General features: G+C 45.3%; 1 protein-coding gene across 2 annotated transcripts in view; it reads right to left on the bottom strand.

Moving 5' to 3' along the window:
- SPAG17 (sperm associated antigen 17) overlaps positions 1-26,976 on the bottom strand; it is a 75,665-nt gene that overhangs the window by 30,913 nt on the left and 17,776 nt on the right. Inside the window, exons 10-26 of one of the 2 annotated variants that reach the window (XM_081893606.1) lie at positions 25,342-25,433; positions 24,698-24,835; positions 24,068-24,178; positions 20,862-21,012; positions 18,881-19,111; positions 17,369-17,461; positions 16,460-16,509; positions 15,316-15,429; positions 13,851-14,005; positions 12,368-12,558; positions 5,754-5,839; positions 4,969-5,247; positions 4,105-4,216; positions 2,333-2,473; positions 1,526-1,639; positions 811-1,040; positions 73-190 (exon numbers count right to left, since the gene is read on the bottom strand). In XM_081893606.1, the coding sequence (XP_081749732.1) occupies positions 73-190; positions 811-1,040; positions 1,526-1,639; positions 2,333-2,473; positions 4,105-4,216; positions 4,969-5,247; positions 5,754-5,839; positions 12,368-12,558; positions 13,851-14,005; positions 15,316-15,429; positions 16,460-16,509; positions 17,369-17,461; positions 18,881-19,111; positions 20,862-21,012; positions 24,068-24,178; positions 24,698-24,835; positions 25,342-25,433 (2,406 nt within the window). The remainder of the gene's footprint in view (positions 1-72; positions 191-810; positions 1,041-1,525; positions 1,640-2,332; positions 2,474-4,104; positions 4,217-4,968; positions 5,248-5,753; positions 5,840-12,367; positions 12,559-13,850; positions 14,006-15,315; positions 15,430-16,459; positions 16,510-17,368; positions 17,462-18,880; positions 19,112-20,861; positions 21,013-24,067; positions 24,179-24,697; positions 24,836-25,341; positions 25,434-26,976) is intronic. The other variant, XM_081893607.1, reaches the window with a different exon arrangement.

The raw sequence follows: 26,976 nt of genomic DNA, 5'->3' as shown, positions 1-26,976 counted from the left end.
CCTCAGAATGCCTTCAAAATGAATACTTTTGCAAAAGCATGTTGTGCTCACGTAACAATGATCAGCACTAACCTGTGAATTTTTGGCCAAGAAAGGTTAGTACCAATCCATTGGGACAGGACACATTCAAACTATTGAAAACACGGATATCTGGAATAGGTGGCGTTTGGATCAATTCGTCTACATCTACCTAGAGAATGAAAGAGACACAGAAAATAGCATTTCTAAAACTATTTTTAAAAGGTAAAGGACCCCTGGACGGTTAACTCAACTCGCTTTCAGGCCAAGGGAGCCAGTGCTTGTCCACAGACAGTTTTCTGGGTCATGTGGCCAGCATGACTAAACCGCTTCTGGTGCAACGAGACACCGTGACGGAAACCAGAGCGCACAGAAACACCGTTTACCTTCCTGCCACAGTAGTACCTATTTATCTATTTGCACTGGCGTGCTTTCAACTGCTAGGCTGGCAGGAGCTGGGACAGAGCAACGGGAGCTCACTCTGTTGTGGGGATTCGAACCACCAACCTTCTAATCGGCAAGCCCAAGAGGCTCAGTGGTTTACACCACAGCACCACCCACATCCTCCGTGTGCCAGTAGCGGTTTAGTCATGCTGGCCACATAGCCCGGAAAGCTGTCTGTGGACAAACACCTGCTCCCTCGGCCTGAAAACGAGATAAGCGCCACAACCCCATAGTTGCCTTTGAATGGACTTAACCATCCAGGGGTCCTTTACCTCTCAGTGTACTATGGCAATGATATACATTCCCTCAGGGCTCAGGAACCATACTTAGTAGGAAATATAGCAACACCTTTTTCTCATCTTGCTTTGAAGAGTCATCTGGAGAGCCAGTCACTGTGAGACGGGAGCTCATTTTGGCAGATGGTAAGTTTTTGCCTGATTTTTCTTTAGAAGGCTTAGTCTTTCCTGTAGTTGTAGTTGTAGTAGCCGGAGTAGAAACAGGCGAGGTGACCAAAGCGGAAGTGGGCACATTTACGGAAGGGATAGTCAAAATGGCCGCTAAATTGGGATCACCTTCTTCTGCAGGGGAACAAAATGGTTTATATGAAATAGAAGAATATCACATGTAAATTTCTTGTGTATTTAGGCAAACGTGGGGAAAATATTATTTTTCAAAATGTTTGTTTACAAAAGAAAAAAGTTGAAATACAACTGGGTATCTAAGGCCACATGGAGATGATGCGCTCTTGTTCTGCGTCACTGGTTAAAATCTGAGTTTATTTGTTAGGCCTTGGGCCAAGCTCTAAGACAGGCCACAGCTGAGGACTCAATTCTGGCAAGGTCCAAAGTGCCAAAGACACAAGGTTTTGACCCATAAAGCCTTAAATACCTCAAGGACCACCGCTCCCCATAAGAACTGACCCAGACCCTGAGATCAACAGCTGAGGCCCCTCTTTGTGTGCCTCTTCCATAAGAGGTCCAGAGGCAGCAGCACAAGAATTAAACAGATATGACAAAGATCTTAGAAAATGATTTGATCATTTTCTTCATTTTGCTTGTTTTACCTTCTGCTTTTCCTGATGCTCCATAGCAGCTAAAGGAGAGGTGGATTTCATTTTCTAAGGTTGCAGAAAATGATCCAAACTTGCTCACAGCTTTTGATTGATTCAATGGTTTGTCTAAAGAAGAAGTGAAAGAAGACACCAGTTTTTAATATTAAAATATTAAAATGAGTTGCTTTCTCTCTTTAGGCGTAGCTAAACCTTTTTGACTCTACGGTCACATTAATCCTTGGCCGACTCCCTGGGAGAAGTCCTCTCCTCCTCACGGAGGGGAGATATTGTGATCGGGAACCGTTCTCACGCGTAGTTGTTGGTGTATGGAAGGGCAGGGTGTGGCCATCGCCTACCCCTTCACTTATGGGTATTCCGTTAAAGGAATCCGGCGGTCGTGGATCCTGTCCGATGCTCTGCTGGGGCTAGGGCCATGACACGACCCCCGGTGACATCAGGGGAGAGCTTACAGTTGTATTTGCATCAACAGGCTCCCCCTACTGGGGATTAACCCTGCTAGACTCATCCCTCCCTGAGTGGGTGGAGTCAACGTTGCTGTTATTCCAATGCCTAAGCCAATACCTCTCACATGCTGTAATCAATAAAGCTGTGGCCTTTTCTGCCATTAACCTAAAATACTGTGTCCATGTGTCTTTCATATTCCTAAACTAAGGGGGCGGGTCCTCGAATCACAAGCAAACATTGGTTATTTCTTAGAGCTTTGGTCTTTCTAATTTTCTAGGGAAACTTCAGTGATATAACACTCATCATACTTTTCACATCATTTTATTTATACACAACTGATGCCAACACACTGACCTGGCTCTGGCTCCTGTTCACCTGGGGAGTCACCTCTGTCTTCATTGGTTTCTTTCTCTTGTTCGCATTTCTGGGGGTCTACGATATGAATGAAGAAACAGTGGTTGTCCTTTATTACCTTCACTTTGACCAAAGTTGCCCCTAGGAGAAAAGGAAAGAAAAATAGTAAACAGAATTAAAACGGTCACCAAAGACTTGCGTTTCTGGTACCAGAGAATGAGTAAGGCCAAAATTAAATAAAACAGATTGCTAGAGTGTTTGCTTAACTGGTTTGCACTGGTTCCCAAGGTTAGGTAGAGCTGTTTCCACATTAACTTCTCTAATTGCATTTAAAATGTGACTGCAAAATATTCATTCTCCAATTTTACAAAAGTAAAGTGTAAGCAGCATTTAAAACATAACTTTCAATCAAATGTTTTCCTTGAGGCATAGAAATATATCCTTAGAAACAGGATTCTAATCAACTTAGTCCAGAGTTTTATTTTAGAATATGGTGCTCCTCATGATCAGAGAATGCCAAAGCATATCTCATACATTATCCTCTAAGTATTATTATTATTGTGTTTATATTCCTCATTTCTTCCAACAAGCTCCAGGAGGCATACACTGTTTTCCTTCTCCCCATGTTATCCTCACAGCAACCCTGTAAGGTAAAGTGCTCACCCAGTGAGTTGCATGGCTGAGTGAGATTTGAACCCTGGTCTCCCATCTCTAACATTCTAACAAATGCTGGGGAGGTGGGAGTGGCAGGGGCGGAGGAAGGGGGTGCGTGATAAAATGCTGGGCACCCAAGTGAGCCCAAGACACATGTCTCTCCTATGCCACAACAGCTGCGAGAATATTGCTAGCGAAGAATTGGAAGAAACAAGATTTACCAACTATCGAAGAATGGCAGATGAAGATGATGGACTATATGGAACTTGCCGAACTGACCGGGAGACTCCAAGACCAGAGAGAAGAGACGGCGGAAGAAGATTGGAAGAAGTTTAAGGAATTTTTGAAAAAAATATGTTAATATTTAAATCTTAGAATAGCTTTGGAAGTGGATCTAGGCGGTAGTGTTTGAAGTAGAAGATAGCGTATTTTATAAGTGATAAAATGTGAAGTTTTTTATGGTTAAAGTAAGTGTGTGGGGGGAAAAGATGGTTAGAAATTATGATATATGTAAACTGCGAAAGATGAAGTAAAATGAAAATCAGATAGGTGGGACTTGGGGAAGCCCACTTAACAATGTTTAGGAAAATAAGGTTATGACAAGAATTTGTTTGTATTGTTTGTCTTTTCTGTTTGTATTTTTTATTTGTGTTATAAAATGAATTTTAAAAAAAATGGAAGAGGGGAAGACATACGTCTCTCCTGGGAGTGATGCGGTGGCTTGGGCGCCCGCAGGCTCCACACTGCCCCAGTCTGCCCACCGCCTCGCCCTCAGCTATAGGGCGGCTGAGTGGGAGAAGGCAGACAGACTCCTCAGAGGCCCTGTGGAGTGTCCTGCCCCGGCTGACCCCGCCCCTGGGCGCAGGGTACATGCGCCACCCCAGGCGCCCGATTGGCCTGCTCCGCCCACTGGGTATGGCAGAGGGAAGATGGCTCACCAATGGCTACTCAGTGAATTCTTGGCAGAGGCAAAATTCAAATCAGGAGCTCCTGATTCATAGCTTAGTCTGTTAACCACAATGCTACACTATTATTACTTCAACAGTGAAACATCTATCAATACTGATTCTAAATGCATGTTTAGAAACCCATAGAAATGCCAAGTGCGAAAGAATCACCTTTTTCAAACGTTATCCTTTCTGCCTGGATTTGTCCTCCGTCAGTAGGGAACAGATATCGGGTAGTCCCTGCAACTTGAATGGGATTCTCAGCCATATTGTATCCAAGAAACTAGGACAGAACAGTTGCAGGAAAAGGTAGAATTAGACAGAAGTTTTCAGCCAAGGAAAACTGGAATACTCTATCAGCAAGACGACTCCACCACTGTTTTGTGACTCATGAAGTGTGTGGTTTTTTCCTGCATCAATTTATTTCTTTATAATCGAAATTATTGCAATGAAATATAAATATTTTGAAAACCCAGGAAGTGTGTGAATCCTGCCCTTTATATAGCTATCATCTATATGGCTCCCATACGCAGAGCAACAAGGTCCTCCCTTCCTCTGTAGCTACACATAACCAGAGAGCTTCCATACAGTGGTATTTGTTGACTCTTGCATATGGCCATATTTTTATATTAATAAAAAACACCTTGTGGGGTTTATTAAGAGATTTCATATACAGTGGTACCTCTGGATGTGAACGGGATCCGTTCCAGAGCCCTGTTCGCACCCTGAGCAGAACGCAACCTGTGTCTGCATGTGCGCAGGTCGTGATTCGCCGCTTATGCCCATGCGCATGACGTCATTTTGAGCATCTGCGCATGCGGAAGCTGCGAAACCCAGAAGTAACCCATTCCATTACTTCTGGGTTGCCGCAGGACGGAACCTGAAAAGATTTAACCCGAAGCTACTTTAACCCGAGGTATGACTGTATTTGCACACTTCAAAAAAGAAGCAGTTTTTGATAGGCTGCCATGGAGAGACAAGATATACAGGCACCATATGAAAAAAGGCAATATCTTCCTAATAGGAGTTACACACCTCATATTCTTTCACGGGTGGCTGAGGAGGGGTAATTTGTTTAGTTTGCCCGGCCAGCTTTGCCTGATCTTCAGTGTCTGGTGATTTAGCCGACTCTGGTGATCTGGACGGCGATTTTTTTTCTTTGTTCGTTTTCTTTTTGGATGCCTTTCCTTCATCAGAGGCTGCTTGCTCCTTACTCTGGCCTTTTTTCTTGCCAGGTTTCTCCTTCTTCTCGGCTTTTTTTAATTCTTTCAACCGCTCTTCCTCTAACAGCCGCTCCTGCTCTTCCTTCCAAGCCTGTCCAAACAATTAAGACTTCAGCGCCTAAATTAACATGATGGTCTTGACTTTGCAGCGCATGGAAAACTTTTCGTTTCAACCTTTTTTTGAGTCACTATTGGATTACTTTTAGTTTAACCCTCCTTCCCTCCTTTTTAAGAATGTCAATATTTTAAGTGCTTTTAATATATTATTTAAAGCCCTGTAATTATCTGTTTCCAAAACTTTTCAATACAAACTGAAAGTGTGTGTGTACAGCTTATACAAAAAAAAAATCATTACTATTATCACTCTGCAGCTTCTGTTGCTGTCATAAGTATGTTTTATTTATTTAAGCATTTATTTAATTTGTATACCGCCTTTCATCCGAAGATCTCAGGGCGGTTCACAGCAAAAATATACAAGATAAAAACACAACATGCATAATAAAAACAGGAACAAAAACAAAACACCCTTAGCTGTATAAAAACACTTGGAACAAATGAAATTATTTTTGGATTAGGATTTTCCCTTTTTTTTGTTACCTTGAGAGAGTCATCTCTGACAAAAATGTTTTTTTCTTTCTCAACTGCAGGTTCTGGAGAAACGTCGACTTTACTTTTGGTAGGAGCTTTGAGAATTGAGATAAAGGTAAAGCATCTTCAAAAGTATGTTGCAACAGCAACCACCAACTACCAAGAAAGATTCGTTAAAAGAGCGAGAGAACGAACGCAACGCCAAAGCTTAAAAAGTAGAGCTCAAATTCCCATATTTGGCACAAGCAATCTGGCTATTACTCTATCTCTTTCCATCATCTCATATGCTCCCTTATACTCTGAAAAAAAATAATCATTTAAAGGGACATCAATTTTAACTTGGCAACATTTATTTGTAAGCTACATTAAAGCATAGAGATCACGGGCCAAATTTCCTTGAGCTGTAAAAGAAAAATGTCTTCCTTCTTAATAATGAGCTGGTGTGCAAGCCCTGGTAGGAGTCAATAAAGGGAGACCCCCAAGATGCAGAAATAACAGCAAGAAAAGTATCGGTCACATACTATGGGCAAAAGACACTTCATATCACCATACACCGCATATTGCAACTACACGCTCACAAATCACACAGCAAACCCTCTCTCATACTCCAATCTCACTAGCTATGAGGTTTGAAAAGAGGACTTTAGTCATTTTGGAAACTAATTTGGAGGGGATGGGTGAGTTTCTTGCAGAGATGGAATGGTTAACCATCCCCCACCAGCTACAATATCCAAGTCAACCACTGTCTCCTGTCAGGGAACTGACATCTAAAGCGCCGGAGGCGCAAAGGCTCACTGAGGGTGAGAGAGCAGTAGCAGCGGAAGAGGGAACCAGTAGAGGGCGAGCAAGAACTCCAAGGGAAAGTGAGTCGGAGGGATGGCTCAGAGACGCTTCAAGCGAAACCAGTGGGGAGGTCTCAGGACCTCCTATAGGGACACCCACACCTCGACGGAAACTGTCACGCCGAGAGGCCAGACGACGTGTTTCCGTTAAGGAGCTTTTATGTTGGAAACGTTTCCGAAAGCAGCCACTTTCGGATTCTACTAGTGATTGACGCAGCCATGCTGGAGGGGCTCCGTCACAGGCAGAGGTTTGAAAGCCTGATCAAACTCTGAGGGACTTGCATTTTACGCACAAGCAGCTCATCGTCCCATCACAGCAATCCGAAAGTCTCCGAAAGCCAGCTTGTGCAGGGAGAAGCATCATGAGCAATCTAGCCGGAACCGGGGAAGCAGGAGCAGCTGGAGGAGGTCCAAGCCTGGAAGAAAGGTACAGGGCGTTGGAGATCCAGTTGGCGCTGCAAACGGCGAGGCTTGAGGAGAGGAGGGCTCAGGATGCAGAAAAGGGAAAGGAGAAAACCACCCCGCTCGCCAGAAAGGTGCCAGGATTGGTGCAGAAATTCGGGGGGGATCCCAGGAACTATCATGCCTTTAGAACAGAGATGCAATACGCTCTAAACTTGCAGTTTGATGACTTCCCCGATAAGGAATCGCGAGTGGCGTATGTGATTGGCCATCTCGAATCCGGGGCGAAAGATTGGGTTAGACCCCTGATGGCAGCGAATAATGAGATCTTAAAGGACACGAGGAAGTTTTTTCGTGCCATGGACCTGATGTTTTCCAGCGATATTGAGCAGGGGGTGGTGCGAAGGCAGTTAATGGCTTGCCAGCAAGGAAGCAGATCTGTCCGTGAGTACTGGACTGAATTTACCATGTTGATTCACAAATTGGGGTGGGACCTATCGGCGGAGCCCATCCAAATGCTTTTCGAAGAGGGGCTTTCTTCAACCGTCAAAGATGAGCTTTCCCGGGGCCCCAGGGCGGAGTCTATGGACCAGTTAACCAAATCTGCGCTGGCCATAGGAGCGCGCCAGGAGGCGAGGGCTATGGAAAAGCGGGAAGGGAAAGGAGACCGTTGGAGGGAGTTCCGCATTCCAGACATTCCAGAGCCACCTTTCCCGCCGGCAGAGCCGATGGAAGTTGGAACAGCGCGGGCGCGCGCAGTTTCAAATCCCAGTGAAGGGCGGAAAAAGGAGGGAAAGAGCGCCAAGAGATGTTATCTCTGCCAACAGCCAGGGCACTTTGCCAGAGTTTGCCCACAAAGAAAGGAATGGCAAGGGATGGCAGGAGCTGTTGGGGGAAAGGAAGAGGAAGGCAAGGAGCAAGTAAAAGCCAACGCCTGGCTGCCACCGTTGGGGCACAGCAGCCAGGCCAAAGAGCAATGAAAGTGCCCATGCCAGAACCCCCCAGACCCGCTTTAGTGATAGAGGTGTTACTAGAACTGCCAAACGGACACCCACTAAAGGTCAAGGCGCTTTTGGATTCAGGCAGCTCCTGTAATTTCATGAGTAAGGAGTTTGCAGCTGAGCACCAGATACAGACTATCCCTTTAAGTAACCCCTTGCAGGTGACTACGATTGACGGCAGAGAGCTGTTGGGGGGAGAAGTTAGCCAACAGACTGTCCCGATGATAATGAGAGTGGCAAGGCACACCGAACAGATAGCGTTTAATGTGGCCATCCTGGGAGGAGCGCCCATCATTTTGGGGATGAGCTGGCTGGCGCTACACGATCCGCTAGTGGGCTGGCATCAGAGGGTGGTCTCCTTTGGGTCAGCGCATTGCCTAGAACACTGCAAGGAGGGGAAGGTTTCGGGAGGAGACAGAGTCACCCTAGCGGGGATGGAAGTGATGGACAAAGGGAAGGTGCCCCCGCAATACGCAGATCTGAGCAACGTATTCAGCGAAAGGGAAGCAGACAAACTGCCACCGCATAGACCCTTTGACTGTCAAATCAACCTACTCCCAGGGGCCCAACTCCCAGTAGGCAAGCTGTACGCCATGTCAGACAGGGAGATGCAGGAGCTGAGGGAGTTCATTGACAAAAACTTGAAGCGAGGTTTCATCAGAGAGTCCCGAGCGGTGGGGGGCAGCCCAGTGTTTTTTGTGGACAAAAAGAACACAGACAAACCGAGACTGGTGTGTGACTTCAGGGCCCTCAATGCAGTGTCGGAGCCCCTGGCTTTCCCTATGCCCCGAATTGATGACATTTTGACCAGAGTAAGGAAGGGAAAGATTTTTACAAAACTGGACCTGCGGGGGGCGTACAATCTGATACGCATAAGGAAGGGAGATGAATGGAAGACCACCATGTTTACCCCGTTGGGAGCCTTTGAATACCTCGTTATGCCCTTCGGTCTACAAGGGGGCTCCGCGTGTTTTCAAGCTTTTATAAACCACGTTCTGGGACCTTTGCTCTACAAGAATTGTGTGGCCTTTTTAGACGACGTGTTGGTGTATTCGGAAAATGAGGAACAGCATGTGAGGGACGTTCGAGAAGTGTTGGGCAGGCTGCAAGCCAACCAGCTGTGGGTGAAACTGGAGAAGTGCCAGTTTCATACCAAGGAGGTGGAATTCCTGGGGTACCGCTTGTCAGACAAGGGATTGGCCATGGATCCAGGCAAGGTCCAAGCGGTACTGGAATGGAAGACACCGAAGACCAAGAAGGACGTGCAAAGATTCTTGGGATTTGGGAACTTTTATCGGAAGTTCATCAAGAACTTTGCCCACTTGACGGCGCCCATCACCGACTGTCTCAGCAGCAAGAAGAAATTTGTTTGGACGGCAGAGGCGGATCGAGCCTTTGAAGAACTGAAAAGGGCTTTCGCCTCGGAAGAACAACTTCTGCATGTGGATTTACGAAAACCCATGAGAGTGGAAACAGATGCATCCGACCGGGCGGTAGGGGCGGTCCTTCTTCAACCGGGGAGGAGTGCGTCGGAGTGGAGACCGTGTGCCTTCTTCTCGCGGAAGCTGAATAAGTCCGAGAGGAATTACACGGTGTATGACAGGGAACTACTTGCCATTCACGAAGCATTCCGGAGGTGGAGACATTTATTAATTGGGGCACAACACAAGGTGCAAGTGTGCACCGACCACAAAAATTTAGAGTATTGGAGAACAGCTCGAGTGCTCAACCAACGACAAGTGAGATGGGCACAGGAATTCTCCAAATTTAACTTTGAGATTTGTTATGTGCCAGGCCCAGAAAACGTCAGGGTGGACGCGCTCTCACGCAAACCAGAATATTGGGAAGGGGAGGGGGTGATCGAAGAGAGACATGTCATCCCGGAGGACCGCTGGGTGTGTGGGGCGGCGATGGTGGGGCAACGAGAACTGGTGGAGGAAACGGAAAATGATGAATATGCCCAGGATAAGCTCAGAGGTCTCAGGGGGGAGGGCGAGAGCCCCGGAGGTTTTGAGGAAAGAAATGGGGCATTGTATTACAAAGGGGCACTGTATATACCCGAAGGTGAATTGAGGGGGAGAGTACTCAAGCAGTTGCATGATAGCCCCACGGCGGGACATTTTGGGCAACACAAGACCATGTGGTTGGTTACCAGGGAATTTTGGTGGCCTAAGGTGAGGGAAGATGTAAGGGAGTATGTAAGAGGGTGTGACCAATGTCAGCGAGCCAAAGGGGAAAGAAGGGCGCCGGCAGGGTTATTAGAACCTTTACCCACACCAGAACGGCCTTGGGAAGCGATATCAATAGATTTTATGACGGATCTGCCAAGGTCCAAGGGGAAAACAGCCATCATGGTAGTAGTAGACCTGTTAACTAAGATGTGCCACTTTGTAGCATGCTCACATGCAGTCACAGCGGAAGAAACGGCGAAGTTGTTTGTGGAACATATCTTTAGGTTGCACGGGGCTCCCTCGAGGGTGATCTCAGATCGAGGCAAACAATTTACTTCCAGGTTCTGGAGGAAGCTCATGAGCTTGTTACACGTGGAAGTCAATTTTTCAACTGCCCGGCACCCTGAAACCAACGGGCAGGCGGAAAGGGCAAATGGCATTCTTCAACAATATCTTAGGTGTTATGTCAATGACAGAGAGAACGATTGGGTCGAAAAGTTGGCGTTGGCAGAATTTGCCTACAATAATGCGGAGAATGTGTCCACAGGGATGAGTCCCTTTTTGGCTAATTACGGGTGTCACCCCAGGGCATTTCCAGGGGAAGGAGGGGAGAGATGGAGCGTCCCAGCGGCTGAACATTTTGTAGAAGAGATGGAAGCCATCCATCAGCAGCTCCAGCTCAACTTAGAAAGGGCTAAGGCACAATATAAGAAGCAGGCAGACAAGAACAGAAGGGAAGGTGAAACCATAAGGGTGGGGGATCAAGTGTGGTTGTCAACCCAAGGGTTGCCGTTCAAAGGGGGTTGTAAGAAACTGAGGCCCAGAAGATTGGGACCCTTTGAGGTGATTCAGCAGGTCAACCCGGTAGCTTTCAAACTCCGATTACCCAATCACATGAAATTGCACCCAGTGTTCCACAGGTCGTTACTGTCACCATACAGGGGAGGAGGTGAAGGGGAGCACGTCAGGGGACCAGCCTTGGAAGAGAGGGAACGCCGCAACCATGTAGCGGAAATCCTCGATTCCAGGTGGAAGGGAAATCAGGTGGAGTATTTAGTGGCGTGGGAAGGGGAACCGGAGTCAGAAAACACCTGGGTAAGTGCGCAGGAAGTCAATGACGAGGTTTTAACAGAAACGTTCCATCAAAGGTTCCCGAGGAAACCTCAGCCGATAGCAAGGTTTAGGAGGGAGTATTTCGGCACCACCGATGAGGAAGAGGAAATGGAAGGGTTCGCGGAGTCGGAGTTGGAAGAGGGAGTGGACTCTGATGACGAAGAGTACCTAGAGAGTAGGAACAGCAACAAGTGGAAGGAAGTGTTCGCGACGTCGGAAGATGAGGGAGGTTCTTTCAAGGGTTTTACCTCCTCACCGCCAGGAGGAGAGGAGACGGGAGGGGGTGAAGGGGGCCCTGGAGGGGAGGTGGATGTCAGGGAACTGACATCTAAAGCGCCGGAGGCGCAAAGGCTCACTGAGGGTGAGAGAGCAGTAGCAGCGGAAGAGGGAACCAGTAGAGGGCGAGCAAGAACTCCAAGGGAAAGTGAGTCGGAGGGATGGCTCAGAGACGCTTCAAGCGAAACCAGTGGGGAGGTCTCAGGACCTCCTATAGGGACACCCACACCTCGACGGAAACTGTCACGCCGAGAGGCCAGACGACGTGTTTCCGTTAAGGAGCTTTTATGTTGGAAACGTTTCCGAAAGCAGCCACTTTCGGATTCTACTAGTGATTGACGCAGCCATGCTGGAGGGGCTCCGTCACAGGCAGAGGTTTGAAAGCCTGATCAAACTCTGAGGGACTTGCATTTTACGCACAAGCAGCTCATCGTCCCATCACAGTCTCCAAACAATTAGGCTTGGAGAAAACCCTTCTATTGCAAGCAAACCAAGGTTTATTTCCAAGCCTAATTGCAGCAAGAGGGGTTCATCCTTTCCTGTCCCCCCAGCTGTGGCCCTTTTGAAAATGATCCTCCCTTGCTGCAGGTAGGCTTGAACAAAGCCTTCTATGGCACCCAAAACAAGGCCTTTGGGTGGGCAATTCCCTAACACAGGTAAATGGAGCTGGCTTATATAATTTGCTGCATGCTTCCATTCATGCCTAGAGTTTGCAAGTTGTTTTCTGAATAAGAACATGGCTAAGACTGCAGTCTTGTTACACATGCTTACCTGGCCCACTGAACTTACCTCTGAGTAGGCATATGTAGTAAACTTACATTTGGACTTCTTCTGCGCAGCACCCTTTTTGCCAGTAGGTGGGGACTTGACTTCGACAGGTGCTTTTTCTGCTAACTCTTTAGCTAACCTAAGAGCTTCCAGTTCTTTTGCCATTTTTTCTTCCTGATATTTTACTTCTTCTCTTACTATCCATTCATCTATGGAAGCAGCCACCAATTCCAGATAATTCCTGGGAAAAAGAATTTCTACTATTATCGATAAGAAAACACAGTGATTAAGAATCTTTGCCTTCTCATATGAAATAATTAAAACCCTTAAATAGTTTACATTGCATTTTATGTTTAAAAATATTTCTGCATTATTAATTCTGTGGATTATTAGAAAAAAACAATTATGCAAATCGGATCAGCACAGCAGCTGCCGAAATGGTTCACCTCTGGAAACTGCTGGATGCTATGGGGTGACAGAAAGGGAACTTGCATGCTTGACTTTTTGGAGTTTCAATCAGCACTGTGCAAGTGTGCAACTGCTTACTAGCTAGATGTGTGCTGTATGTAAACATGAGATGCTAGCATAGACAATGGCAGCTGGTCAGCCATGCATCTGCACAGGGCAGACTGAGCTATCCTCTTCCTTCCTCACTTGTCCACCATTGCTTTCAGTTAAGGACATTAATTCTCACTCTTAAGAGCACAAAGCCTCAAATGCTGCAACCTTTCCACATCAGGGAGTTGCTTCTGTTCCTTGATCATTTGGATTACCCCATACTGAATGTTTTCCAACTCTGCAATATCCTTTTTTGAGGTGTGGTAAACAGAACAAGCGGGTGGTGCTGTGGGTTAAACCACAGAGCCTAGGACTTGCCGATCAGAAGGTAGGCGGTTCAAATCCCCACGACAGGGTGAGCTCCCGTTGCTCAGTCCCTGCTCCTGCCAACCTAGCAGTTTGAAAGCACGTCAAAGTGCAAGTAGATATATAGGTACTGCTCAGGCGGGAAGGTAAATGGCGTTTCCATGCACTGCTCTGGTTCGCCAGAAGCGGCTTAGTCATGCTGGCCACATGACCAGGAAGCTGTATGCTGGCTCCCTCGGCCAAAAAAGCGAGATGAGCGCCGCAACCCCAGAGTCGGTCAGGACTGGACCCAATGGTCAGGGGTCCCTTTACCTTTTAAGCAGAACAATACTGTGATCCAAGAGTAGTCACACCATATAATGGCTTTATGGCATTGGCAACTTTATTTTCAATCCCTTTCCTCATGTTCCTTAATGTGGAATTTGCCTTTTTCACAGCTGCCACCCACTGGGTCAACATATTCATCAAACTCTGTACTATGTTTCATTCCAGGTCCCTCACCACCTATTCCATATTGTTTGGGGTGGGTTTTTTGCAACAATGTGCACCCGTTTACACTTGCTTGCACTTGCCATTCTCATCATGAATCACCATCATCTCCTTTTCATGCTGTATTCCATACCTATGGCATCTGGGATATTTGGAGGCATTGCCTGAAGAACCCCTCACCTGAACCCAACGTCAGAATGCAACGCAACATTCCAGGACTCTTCAAACTGGCAACGTTGGTTCATAGGATTATGAAGGACTATCAGCAAGGAGTTATCTTGAGTGTGATAATAAGAATCAATGCATTTGTAATGTTGGATTGCATTGTGAAGAACCTGAGAACGAAAGGAAAACATAACTCAACTTCTGTAAGTGACTGGCAATGGGGAAAGCGGCATTCGGGGGGAACAGTTTTAACATAAAAAACATATTTATAGCATATTTAATGTAATGTTTTTTGTAACTAATACTAGACATTGATTGCCCAGATGGTGACCACCATCAGGAGAGGGACAGGGAAAGTGTAATCTTTTTGCTTGTGGCAGTTTTCAATACCATTGAGTAGTTTATCCTCCTGCACAGTTTCCATGGCTTGGTGGGAAGGTGTTGCTGTGGCTATTATTGATTTCGTTTATTGAATTTGTTAGTTGTTTTATCTTGCCCAGGGCAACCTGAAGGTTCCATTCCTACCTACAGGGTTCAGTTCAGAAAATACTATTGGAAGATTACATGTCTACCCACTAGCAGTTGTGCCACTAGCATGTCTCCCACTAGCAGTTGTGCCACAGGGCACTATTCTTATTTCCAATGTTGTTTAATATCTCTATAAAGGAATTGGAACTGGCATTAGGAGATTTAGGGTCCAGTGTCATTAACACGCTGATGACACCAGCTCTATCTTAGTTAATATACAGGCTCTGTGACAGGTTGATTGTATCATGTGTACGCAAATATATTTTATTTCAGAAGAGCTATGATGGAAGAGTAACTCTTCCTCTGCCCATAAAAAGGTTTTCATATGCAAGTTTTTCATATGTAAATAAGAGAAGGAACATCTCTTTTACTAAGTCCTGTGTGACCTATTTTTTGTATCAAGGGAAAGGACACTCATAGAAGTAAAGGTGGTGCTGGGAAAGAATCATTCTGCACAGAAACATGTTTGTACCTTTAAGAACAGTTTCTGTAAGCTCTGGGCTGATTGGGTGCAGCTGGCCATGGCTACAAAGGAGAAAAGCTGCAGTTTGAACTCTGCCTGCAGAAAAACACCCACAAGCTTTACTGTTTGTTGTTTTGAAATTAAGTCTTTATTTGGTTTGGTTTTACACCGGTCCCATGGTGTCACAGTCTCTGTCATCTGCCACCAGTGAAAAATCCCCCTCTAACAGGTGGGTACAGTAAATGACACCTCTACTCTTCCCAACAAGTGATGCCTATGATGATATCCAAGATAAAACAGAATACAAAGACCATTTACCCAGCTTTGGTGACAGGCGTGCAATTAAGATTTAAAAGGGTTGCTAAATGCAAATGCTTAAGAAACATCACTCGTCAGCTTTACACCTGAAGCAGGGGTATAGAAATGAAATGCTCGATATCCTTTTCTGTTCCCCCCTCTACATAATGAAGAAAAAGCAACTAAAAATACCTGGAAGAGAAGGTGTGGTTGAAAATGTTCTGCAAAACTCCAGTCTTTCAAACACCGCTGCTGGGTCTCCTGTATGGCAACTAATTCTGTATCTGTATCTGTATTTGAACGTATCTGAAGAAACACCAAGAGGTATAAAACAATCACATATAACGAAGGCCACAGAGCAGGGGTTTAAGCAGTGGTTGGATGGCGATCTGTCATTCATGATCCAGTTGAGATTCCTGCATTGCCAGGAGTTGTATTAGATAATCCTCAGGGCTCCTTTCCAACTCTAAAATTCTAACCTTTTTTTTTTTTTTTTTTGCTTGGGAGTCACAAAACTAATTTTTAATTTGGTAAATGGGAAGACTTGTACAGATACTTCCAGATAAGTATTAACACCCATCCCGACACAAACTATCACATAGATTCGCTCTCAAATAATCTATCCGAGTAAGTTAGGCATGGATCTGTTCAGATAAAGCTGCCACTAAGAATGGAAGCTGGAATGGAATGTGTCACCTGCCTCTCCTTTCAATAAGAAAATCAATACAGAAGTAAAAAAGTAGGAGGGACGGGGGACAGACACCTAGATGTGAGACCAGAAAGAAGTAACAGAATTAATTAGTTCCCCAAAATGCCTACTAATAGGATTTATTACAGCTCAGTCTATTATGAAACACAGGTTTCTTCTTCAAGAGCAATATTGAACTTTCAAATTATATAAAGCAATGCAAACAGCTTCAACAAATACTAGCTGACCGCAACCCCAGAGTTGTTCGCGACTGGACTTAGTTAAGGGGTCAGGGGTCCTTAGTTAAGGGGTCAGGGGTCCTTAAAGGGCACCTTTAAGTCTAGAGAACTGCCCATACTGAAAGGAGACAGAATCGCAGGCAACACAGAATGATAATGGGTAAGAATTTTTAACTGGTTATGATTTTAGAGTACAACAACGTGGCATTAGAAGATCCTATTCTACTTTTATTAGCGTACATATAATCTTTAAGAGGAAAGGTTTTGAATCACCAAAGTGCATCCATCTATTATATATACATTTGAAGTTAAAAACACACAGAAAATTCTCAGCTACCATGAATTCACATGTACAGACTCCACTTTCATATCATACTGTAAAGCACATTTCAACCACGGTATTTCTTACCTTATTTTCAAGAGAAGCGTTGAGATCACTCTTACATTCAGCAACCCGATCTGAAAAATAAAGCTAAATAGGTGGGTGGATGGATGGATAAGAGATGCATACACTAACACACCCACAGACATATTTTATCTTTTCATCTGGTTAATTGTTTGGCTGTTCCTGTTACTTAAATGATGGCACAATCTCTGTCCTGCTCTACCCTGATAAACGGTTTAGCTCTGACACCTAAGCTGTGCTGTGTGCAAGGACTGCACCTAGCTTTCTCCGGTAGGAAGACTGGACCTGGGACCACCTGTTTATGAGCTCTGCTGCACTACACGGCTTGCATTCTTATTGCAGCTTTCTTGCTTCTGGTGGGCATAGCTAAGTTTGTGGACTGGCAGCTACACTCTACTGCTGGGAGTGCATAGGAGCCTGACTATGCAAAAGTCTAGCATAAACTACCGTATTTTTCACTCTATAAGACGCACCAGACCACAAGACGCACCTAGTTTTCGGAGGAGGAAAACAAGAAAAAAAAATATTCTGAATCTCAAAAGCCAGAACAGCAAGAGGGATCGCTACGGAGTGAAAGCAGCAATCCCTCTTGCTGTTCTGGCTTCTGGGATAGCTGCACAGCCTGCATTCGCTCCATAAGATGCACACACATTTCCCCTTACTTTTTAGGAGGGAAAAAGTGAGTCTTATAGAGCAAAAAATACGGTAGCTGCTAGTTCTGCCAGCCCTTAAGGAACATAACTGACTTTCAGGGATAAGCTTTGCTTAGCTGTTGGTATTCTCTGTGGATAGTTTGCTAATATGGGTATATTTTGGTAGATTGATCACCGATGAGAAAAACGGGTGCTTTGTTTTAACACCAAAGTGAAGACAGAGGGAAAGGGAAAGAGGCTCTTTCCAAATAAAGCATACCTGGATTGTAAAGTCCTGATGGTCTCTTAATACCGTTGTCAAATGAAAAAGAGAAAAATTGTCGACTACGAAAAGCACTCTCTGTGAAAAGCCCTATGGACAGGAGGTGCAAATCAGAGAAATTCCAAAGTCAGATTGGAAGTTCCCTAATCTCCAGTTTAAGTTTCAACATTCAATGTGGCAGCACAGAAACAATGTGGGAAAAGCAGACTGGCCTCCTGTGGACTCTGGCAGTGTCACGTGGTCTGTGAATAGTGGGGTTGCTCATCTGCAGCATGGCCTGAGGGCAAGTGGACTGTGGAGAGGGACTGACCTCTGGAAAATGTTAAATATGGACCATGACTTCACTGTGAAGGAGGATGAAGGCATGTCGAATAGCTTTGAATCTTTTCGGCTCTGAAGTGATATCGTAAATAGACTAAAAATGGTAAGATTAAAAGAGAATACTGTGACCTATACAGTACTAGAAGACTCGGGTTTCTGACAGCACCAGCACAATTCCCTAGGTATGTTTACTTGGAAGAACATACAACAGTGCTTATTCCTTTAGTAATTGTGTTTAGGACTGTAGCCATCTCCCAACATATACAACATTAACAAGCTCAGTATAAATTCCTTTAACAGCTGTTGTTGGCACCTGTCTATTTTGGGAGACAAGGGAGTAGTACACCTTTGGGAGTAAAGTCAAACCACTGGAGAGTTACGGTGCCTGCTGTGCCAATAGAGACCGATATGGGAGAGACATGTTTCATTGCAGGTGGGGCAGATGAGGCATCTGGTTTCACTAGTAGAGGTGCACCATGGAGTTTTCTCTCTGTGTTTTCTTAAGTAGTATACCTGCATTCTTTAGTACTGTAATCTGTTTTATGACCTCAGCACTCTCCCATCCTACTCTGTGGCAAATATAGATCAGGCCCTAGCAGTCAAACTTTTTCTTCCTGATTCTAACTGCCTTGCCTTTAAATCCTCTTCCCATTCTGCCTCTTAGCCCTCATCATCCCGGCTTAGCTAGGATACTTCCATCTCTTTCATCCTTTGGCTAACAACACTTAGCTTTCTCCTATCTCTAGCTCTCCTTTTAGGTTTTTCAAAAGAACCACTTTCTCTGTGATCTGTGCAAAATGTGTACGCAGAGCCATCTTGGAGATGCCACACGTCACAATTGCAGAGCAGATGTCTGAGAAGAGGGGCAATTTTGCTTTGGGTGTGGACCAAGGCAAACAATGGCCATGCTGGAAAATGTATCTCTTGGCCAAGATGACTTACAAAGATTCTCTAAAATCCCTTTTTGAACTTGTGCCTTTACTGCCCTGTGTTTCAGCAGCAAATGTATATACATCTTTCAGTAAGAGGTCTAGCAATAACACGCACCGTTTTAATACATGGTTGTGAATTTTTCTTGATTTTACTGTTTTATCTTTCATAAACAGCTTTGAGGTGTGTGTTTTTAAACAATCAAGTGATATATAAATTTCATTAAATAAATTTTAAAAATTATGATAACCTCCATACCTGATTTGTTCAGATACTCTTCCTGTGATATTTTTAGGTCCATCAATTCTTGTCTCAGTTGTCTGGCAAACTCAGCAGGATTATCCCATGGGATGTAAGAAATCTCATCACCACCACCAAGCATTCTGCCACAGCCTTCTAGCTGTCCAGAGTCATCTACCTTTGTCAGCCTCAGACTTTCAAATGTAAACACTTTAAAAGCTCGCTCTATTTCAGCCCAGTTCATGTGTTCTGTAGGAAGATCGAGGCACAGAAAGTAAAATCGGCGATGTCAGCAAAGTGTGTCCCATGATGAGATATTTTTCCTACAGGCACTGGTCACTTTTCATTAATATACAGGAATCCCTCCCACTTGCGCATGATCGACTCGTGCGCATCCGTGTATATGTGCGGTGCCAGGAAAAAGTAATTTAATTCATACCAGGAAATGGAGGGAGAGAGCTGGTGTCAGGGGCTGGATTGAGGAGGAATTGTGGGAGCTCCCCCCCCCCTTTCTGAACCTTCCCAAGGGCAGGAGGACAGTATTGATTTAGAACAGTGGTTTGCAGAGGGGCATAGTCCAGAGGGAAAAAGCTGGGAAATACTGGGTGAGGAACAGCTAGAAGAGGAAATGCCAGGAGAGAGACAGCTGGCAGATTCAGTCTCCTTGGAAAGAATCCCTAACCCTTCTTCGCCTAAGACTAGATGGGCTTTGAGAGTGCTAGAACTGAAAGTGTAGCGGCAACAAGCTCAGATTACCAGATGTAGGGGTGACACAGATTAATGGGGACGGAGGGGGTGAACCTTAACTGGGAGCAACGCCATTTCTAGAGAGATATGCATTCCTTTCTCTCTCGCTGTGATTATTAAAGAAACTAACCGGTAAGAATGCTCCTTTTGTTTGATCTGCTTATTTACTGCCACCAGGGGAGGGATCCGGTCCCCCAAAGCCTGACAGCTGGAGAATCCTCGTGGCTCGTGAGGAGACCCATTCTGGAGCTCGAAAAGGATTTCAGTAAGGGCAGGGAAGGGACTGGAGGTGCAGCAGGGCTTTGTCGAGGCTGCTCAGCCTCCCTGCCTAACACCTGACACGTGGGGTAGCACAGCAGCAGCATAGAGCTGGGCGATACCTGGTTTTCAACATTGTGATAGATCAGCAATTGAATATCGTGATGTACTGATATATCACAATGTCTGGAATTGCCCAACCCTATCACTCCTGCTCACCTCTCAGCTGATCAAGGCAATTTGAACTGGCGATACATTGTGGCTTCCTGGCTGCCTCCAGCACAGCTCAGGCAGGCAGGCAGGCGGGAATGAGGTGCCGGCAGCGGCTGGGGAGCCGCAATGTACTGCCAGCTCAAAAAGTCTGAAACTGGTATCGCGGTTTGAAGGCCATACCAGTTTCAGACAATTAATCGCAATATCGCCCAGCTCTACAGCTGCAGTCACTTTTCCACACGTTGTCCAGGCGGAGCTTCAATTCCAGTTGTGGATCTTTTTTAGTACAGTATTTTTGATGTGGGTTGCAGAGAGAGTGGCAGAGCGGGCATTTAAAGGGTGCTCCCCACTTATGTGATTTCCACTTATGCACGTGGGGCACTGGAATGTAACCCCTGCATAAGTGGGGAGTCGCTTGTACTGTACTATACTACCTATTTTTAAAAATACAATGTACGGCTTACAGCCCAGACTTACAAATTGGGGAAAGGATTCAGGAACAAGACGAGCAGTGACTTGCACTGCGATGGGTGAAGTATAATCCCTTAGTGCCTGGCAACCGGAGCAGAATTAAAGACGATTCTACTCTATATACCAGGAAACCTCTCTTATTACCATTTACAGTTCACACTTGTACCAGCCTCTTCAGGCCAAGGGAGGCCTATAATACATTAAGCAAGGTGTGAAGGGACTCAAACCTTTACCTGGTCCTATAAAAATACCTTATAACAACCTTTTCGGACTTTGGGGGAAACTGTTTACAGTAAAGGAAGCATGTTACCGCTAGTGCAATAGTGCATGATCTCATGGATTCTGGCAAGGCGTCTGGTATCGGTTCCAGGTGGTGGAAGAGGGAATTTAAGAAGATCCATCAAAGGCAGTTTGCACATCATTTCATCTTCAACCTTGGCTGGGTCTAAACCACCCTGCATCTGAAGCGAAAAAAGAAACAAAAAAATATTAACTGATGTTAATGCCCTATATATCCTACAGAAAAATATTCCTGAACTTGAAAATTTAACTGAAAACTGGCACTTAGAAATTTTGGAGGGGGACACAAGTATGCCGTAATGACCGCTCCCCGCTTAAAACGGGGGGGCGCCCTTTGCGTGGACGCGTGCAGCCCCTAGATCTGGAGCAGCTCCAACAGCATAGGCTTGGCTTTGCCTTCCCTCAGGTGGGATACCTGGAGGTCTCCGCCTACCTCAGTCAGCTGTCCAATCCCACCTGGGGGAAGCGTTGCCAAGGAGATCAGGCCAGGTAGGGGAGGGATTACCTGCCCACACAATAGAGGGAGGATCTTACATGGGAATCCTCACTTGGCTCCAGAGCTTCTCCCACCCTACCCACCCTCAGTCAATGTCTTATTTTGCAGGTTAACTTTTCTTCACAGGTTTTGCAGGTTAACTTTTCTTCACAGGTATGCGGGCGCTGCTACGTTAAGGTCTCTGTTAAAGGGCCGGAAAGGAATTTCCCTGCATTGGCAGGTTTCGCCTTTCCCGTAGCAAAACGTCACAACTTTGGCGGTATCAGGCCTTGGGCGGAATCCTTTTGTCCATCTTCCTCTTTGCGGCGGCGATACCAGGGTTCCCCGTTAAAGGGGTTTACTGAAGGGAGGCTTTGACCGTACGCCGGAAGGTCGTCATTGCTCTCCCCTGCGGCGGCGGCGTAATGGGGGCGGCTATCTCTGCTTGAACATATGTTCTCCAGAGCTGGCCCATCCCCCCCCACACACACTGGATAACCCTGATGCTCCCTAGGTCCCCGGCTGGGGACTGGGGAGGGAGAACGCCTAATGCCTGAGCCAAGGTCTACCCACATTTGAAATTTAATAAAGTTGTGGCCAATTTAATCCCATAGCACGTTGTCTTGAGTCGTTATTCCACATGACGGGGGGACCGCGCGGGATCTGGGGACTCCGCCTGTCCACGCAATTTACACCCGTAATGCAATCCCGTATATGCTTGCTGTCACTTCTCTGCGTGCAATATTGATGCAGCACATACGCTTTAAAACTCCCTGCCTATAGATATCAAGCAGGCACCTTCGCTGTATTCTTTTTGGCACCTGTGAAAAACAGCCTTGTTTAGACAAGTCTACCCAGATGCTTAGAAATGCTAATGGGAATTTAATGTTTTAGTATTTTTAAACACTTGCATGTTTTAAACCTTAATAATACAGTCATACCTTGCTTCTCGAATGCCTTGGTACTCATACGTTTTGGCTCCCGAATGCCACAAAGCTGGAAGTAATTGTTCAGGTTTGCGAACATTTTTTGGAAGCCGAAGCTCCTGCAGCCAATTGGAAGCCGCGCCTTGGTTTTTGAATGGTTTGGGGAGTCGAACGTACTTCCAGAATGGATTACGTTCAGGAACCAAGATACCACTGTAATTTATTATTATTATTGTTGTTGTTGTTGTTGTTGTTGTTATTATTTCTCCCTGATTTTGTGGTTTTATCTTTTGTTAACCACTTTTAAATAAGATTTTATTGTAAAAAAAAAGGTTTTAAGAGCAGCATGAAATTTTATTTGAATGTCAGATCTTAGTGAATAGCAAGCTCTGTAACCGGCAAAAACTATTTTCTTTAAAGCAATATGTTCTCATATATATATATATATATCACACACACACACATATAGATATTCCAAATCAATACAAATCAGTCCAAATTATTTAAATTTGATTCAATTTCTTAAAAAAAATAGGTTTCCCGCTCCTGCTGCAAACATATGTCCATTATTTCCTGATGTAGCCATTTCATTCTTTGTTAATCTCCTCTTCACCCTTCTCTTAATGCAAAGTGATATGTTCTTCTATTGGGTAAAATGAACTGGGCAAATTTTGCCCAGTACAGGGGGGTAGATGGTAGAAGCAGTAACCTTGGTCACGGCCATGCAAAAATAAGGAACAAAAGGTATTTACACCAAATAAGGAAAGATATTAACACCAAATCAGTACTGTAATCTAAAATGTCACACCGTTTGATGTTACCATGGTTTGGCACTATATTGGGAGTGGGAGAGTGTGTAACCAGATCATATAATTCATTTCACTATTAAAGTGATTTCTCCACCCCCATCGTTCAGCTTGGATACTGAGATCCAACTCTAAGGGCTTTCTGGCAGTTCCCTCACTATGATAAGTGAAATGACAGGAAACCAATCAAAGGGTGTTCTCAGTAGTTGCACCCGCCCTGTGAAACAGCCTCCCATCAGATGTCAAGGAAATAAACTATCTGACTTTTAGAAGAAACCTGAAGACAGCCCTGTATAGGGAAGTTTTTAATATTTGATGTCCTACTGTGTTTTAATTTATTGGAAGCCACGCAGAGTGGCTGGGGTAACCCAGTCAGATGGGCAGGGTATAAATATATTATTGGTGGCACTGTGGTCTAAACCACTGAGCCTCTTCGGTTTGGCAACTGGAAGGTCAGCGGTTCAAATCCGCACAACGGAGTGAGCTCCTGTTGCTCTGTCCCAGTTCCTGCCAACCTAGCAGTTCCAAAGCACGCCAGTGCAAACAGATAAATAGGTACTGCTGTGCAGGGAAGGTAAATGGCATTCTGTGAGCTCTGGTTTCTGTCACGGTGTTCCATTGTGCCAGAAGCGGTATAGTCATGCTGGCCATATGGCCCGGAAAACTGTCTGTGGACAAACGTCAGCTCCCTCAGCCTGAAGCGAGATGAATGCCACAACCCCATGGTTGCCTTTGACTGGACTTAACCGCCCAGGGGTCCTTTACCTTTTTTACCTAAAATTATTATTATTATTATTATTATTATTATTATTATTATTATTATTATTACACAATGAGTGTGAAGTTAGTTCCAGCCTCTGACGTCCTTTGGGTCCTAGCAAATTTATAGGAAAATGTTCCTACTTGCTATTTCCCCCTCATGGTTCAAAGTGTCATAATTTCGCATTTAATGCTACTGATGAAAGAAAGAAGGAAAGGAAAGGAAAGACTAAACTGCACCACATTCTACCTTTAGGAAGTACAATCTCTGGGACAGGGTATCATGGTAGTTCAGTATAAGAGGCCATTTCTGATCCGTGGTCTTTTCTTTATTTTCAGGATAAAAGGAGTTGTAAAGATTCTGTTAATAAAAGTAAAAACACAAATTTAAAATATCTATACTTTAAAACAACAAAATAGTAATACTTGGCAATACAAACTGTCAGGGCACTGCCATCGGAGCCAGAGGTGGAGGGAAGGCTCCAGAGGGATGCCGGAGAGGGTCCCAGCAGGCAGGGAGGCAGCCCATCTGCTGGGGAAGGAAATCAGCGTAACACCAGTGGAGAAGGGGGATAGATGGGGGAATCGGAGAGGAGGCTCCAGGACTCTTCACCGGAGACCAGCGGAGAGAGCACGGGTCCTCCACTACCCACACCCACCCTGCGCAGAAGACTTCCGCGCAGGGAGAGTAGGAGGAGACTTGGCGTCAAAGAACTTCTTTGCTGGAAGAAGTTCAAGAAACGCCCACTGACAGATTCTGCCAGCGACTGAAACAGCCATGAAGTGAAGGGCTGTCCAGACAGAAAGGGTTCAACCAGGTAACCTAGCCAGGAGTGGCGGCAACTTACGCACGAGCAACCCCTATAACCATTACACAAACCTTTTTCTCACTCTCAGGAAGGGCAAGAGAAGGCAGGATCGAAACCATGTGACTTGCAATGGTATGATCCAGCCCATCTTCACGAGGCGCTGGAACCACCAAACTTGGTGGTGTAAGATTCTGTTCTGATGCAACAACCTAGCAAAAGAAAACATAAATAGGATAACTCCATGGCTGTCGTGGATAGTATGAGCATCAGGATAGTCAGAATACCAGCAGAACCCCAAATCTGTCCATTGTCAGGGACAAGGAATACTGGGACCCACCCAGCCTAGGATGGAGTCACTATAAGCAACAACAACAACAATTTATTATTTCTACCCCACCCATCTGGCTGGGTTTCCTCAGTCACTCTGGGTGGCTTTCAACAGAACATTAAAAACAGAATAAAACTTCAAACATTAAAAGCTTCACTAAACAGGGCTGCCTTCGGATGTCTTCAACAACTATGAAAACTGTTCACTTAGAACTGGGATGGTTATAACTGAGAAAGATCCAGTTGCTAGTTCTAGTGCTAGTAAAGCAGTTCTCTCCCCATAAGGTCACTTTCCCCATGCATAACGTGTGAAGGACTTTTAGCTGCACACAAAACCTTTTTTTAAAAAATGACAATTATTCTTGAATATACTGAAGACTGTGCTTACCTGTTGCAACATGCAATCCAGTATCAAGGCAACAGAAACAATCTCATCTGGGACTGGGTTCAGGAGGTCATTATAATATCTCATGTCTACATCTGTAATCAAAAAGTAATGTTGTCCTTTCTTCGTATATAATATTTGTACCGGTCTGTCATCACACTGAAATTTGTGTGGTCACCAACAGATGGTGCTAGCATCGCAAGTGTCATATGAACTACAGTGTATTGACAATCTAGGGTGGGGTTTTCCCGAGAACCAAAGAAGCTTGAGACCAGCAGACCCAGCTCTGAGCAGTATGCAGGCAAGTCCCTGCCCTAGTTCGACCCCAATGACCCTCCGTCCTCATCTCTGCTCAAAGATGGGCCTGCTATTGGTAAAACCTATCTGGTGTTTCGCAACTTTCTAACTAGTTGCAGGACCTTAGCCAGACCTAGCAGAGTAAACGCAGAATCCACACAAGCAATTGGCAACTTGGCTGCAGACAGGATAGATGAAGCAGGAACCAGGAACTTGTAGTTAGGTGTTCATTATATACAGTGGACTATTTACAGGAACAGAACACGGATCTTTTGCTAGCTCTCTCTGATACGACTCACAACTCCTACACTGACACAGAACTCTGAACCTCTGAACACTGAACTAACACATTCCAGTTAGTGGGCCATTAATTATCATTCCTTTGAGAGAGCTTGACCAATCAGGGAGCGGTTTCCATGTCTCTGTTATCACCAGGCAGACTTACTCCTTCAGATTGCCTTCTGGCTTTCTGCCAAACCTTAATTGAATCTGTGTGAGTAGCTGCACGTACACAGTTTCCCAACACCTGCTGGGCTTGGGTTTTCTCAGCCTACCAGAACACCCCAAACTCTTGTATTTGGGCATGGGCCTCCTGGGCTGTGGAAGAAGGAAGCATCAGCGGCAGTGTTGCTTCATCCTTAGTAGTCGCTGCCATGTCCTCATGGTGGCTGTGGCCTGGAAAAGTCCCCAGATGAGGCTGGCAGCTCCAGAGTCCATTGCTTCAGCAGGAGGAAAATTCAGGAATTCCCCCCAAGTCATTGCAGAGATTGGCATAACTGCTTATGGCATCAGCAACACCACATTTGCGGGTGAGGAAGGAGGAGACTGCTTGGGGTTGGAGAGCAGAGATGAGAAGGGGGCAACGAAGAGCTACAAAATCACCATGTGGATGTTCCATGTGCAAGGGGAAACTAAGAAGGGAGGTGGTTTGAAAAAGGGGGGTGAAGGCGAAAAGGGGAGGTGCCAATGGGGTTGGAAAATAGCGGTGGCTTTAGAAATGGGGAAGTGAAAAGGGAGGTTAGTAATTGCATTGGATAGGGAGATCTAACCGGTTAAATGGGAGTCTATGTGCAAGGAGGAGTTGCGAAAAAGGGAAGAAGTGGTAGCTTCAGAATTGATGGGGAAGGCAAAAGGTAGTTGCAATGTACGGGAGGAGGAAGATTCAGGAGGTTAGGTGCAAGATGGGTATAAGAAATGGACCTGTAGTTGATGGGAAGAAGGGATAAACAACGGCTGATCCTCCATATTTGAGAATATAAAATCTACCCTGAAATAAACAGCAAGTTTTTGACATTCAGTATGCCTTGATGCAGTGAAAATGGTTAGGAATTGCTTCAGAAG

Source organism: Podarcis melisellensis (assembly GCF_964234715.1).
Source record: "Podarcis melisellensis genome assembly, chromosome: 17".
NCBI classification, from domain to species: domain Eukaryota; kingdom Metazoa; phylum Chordata; class Lepidosauria; order Squamata; family Lacertidae; genus Podarcis; species Podarcis melisellensis.
This window is presented reverse-complemented; position numbering and strand designations above follow the sequence as displayed.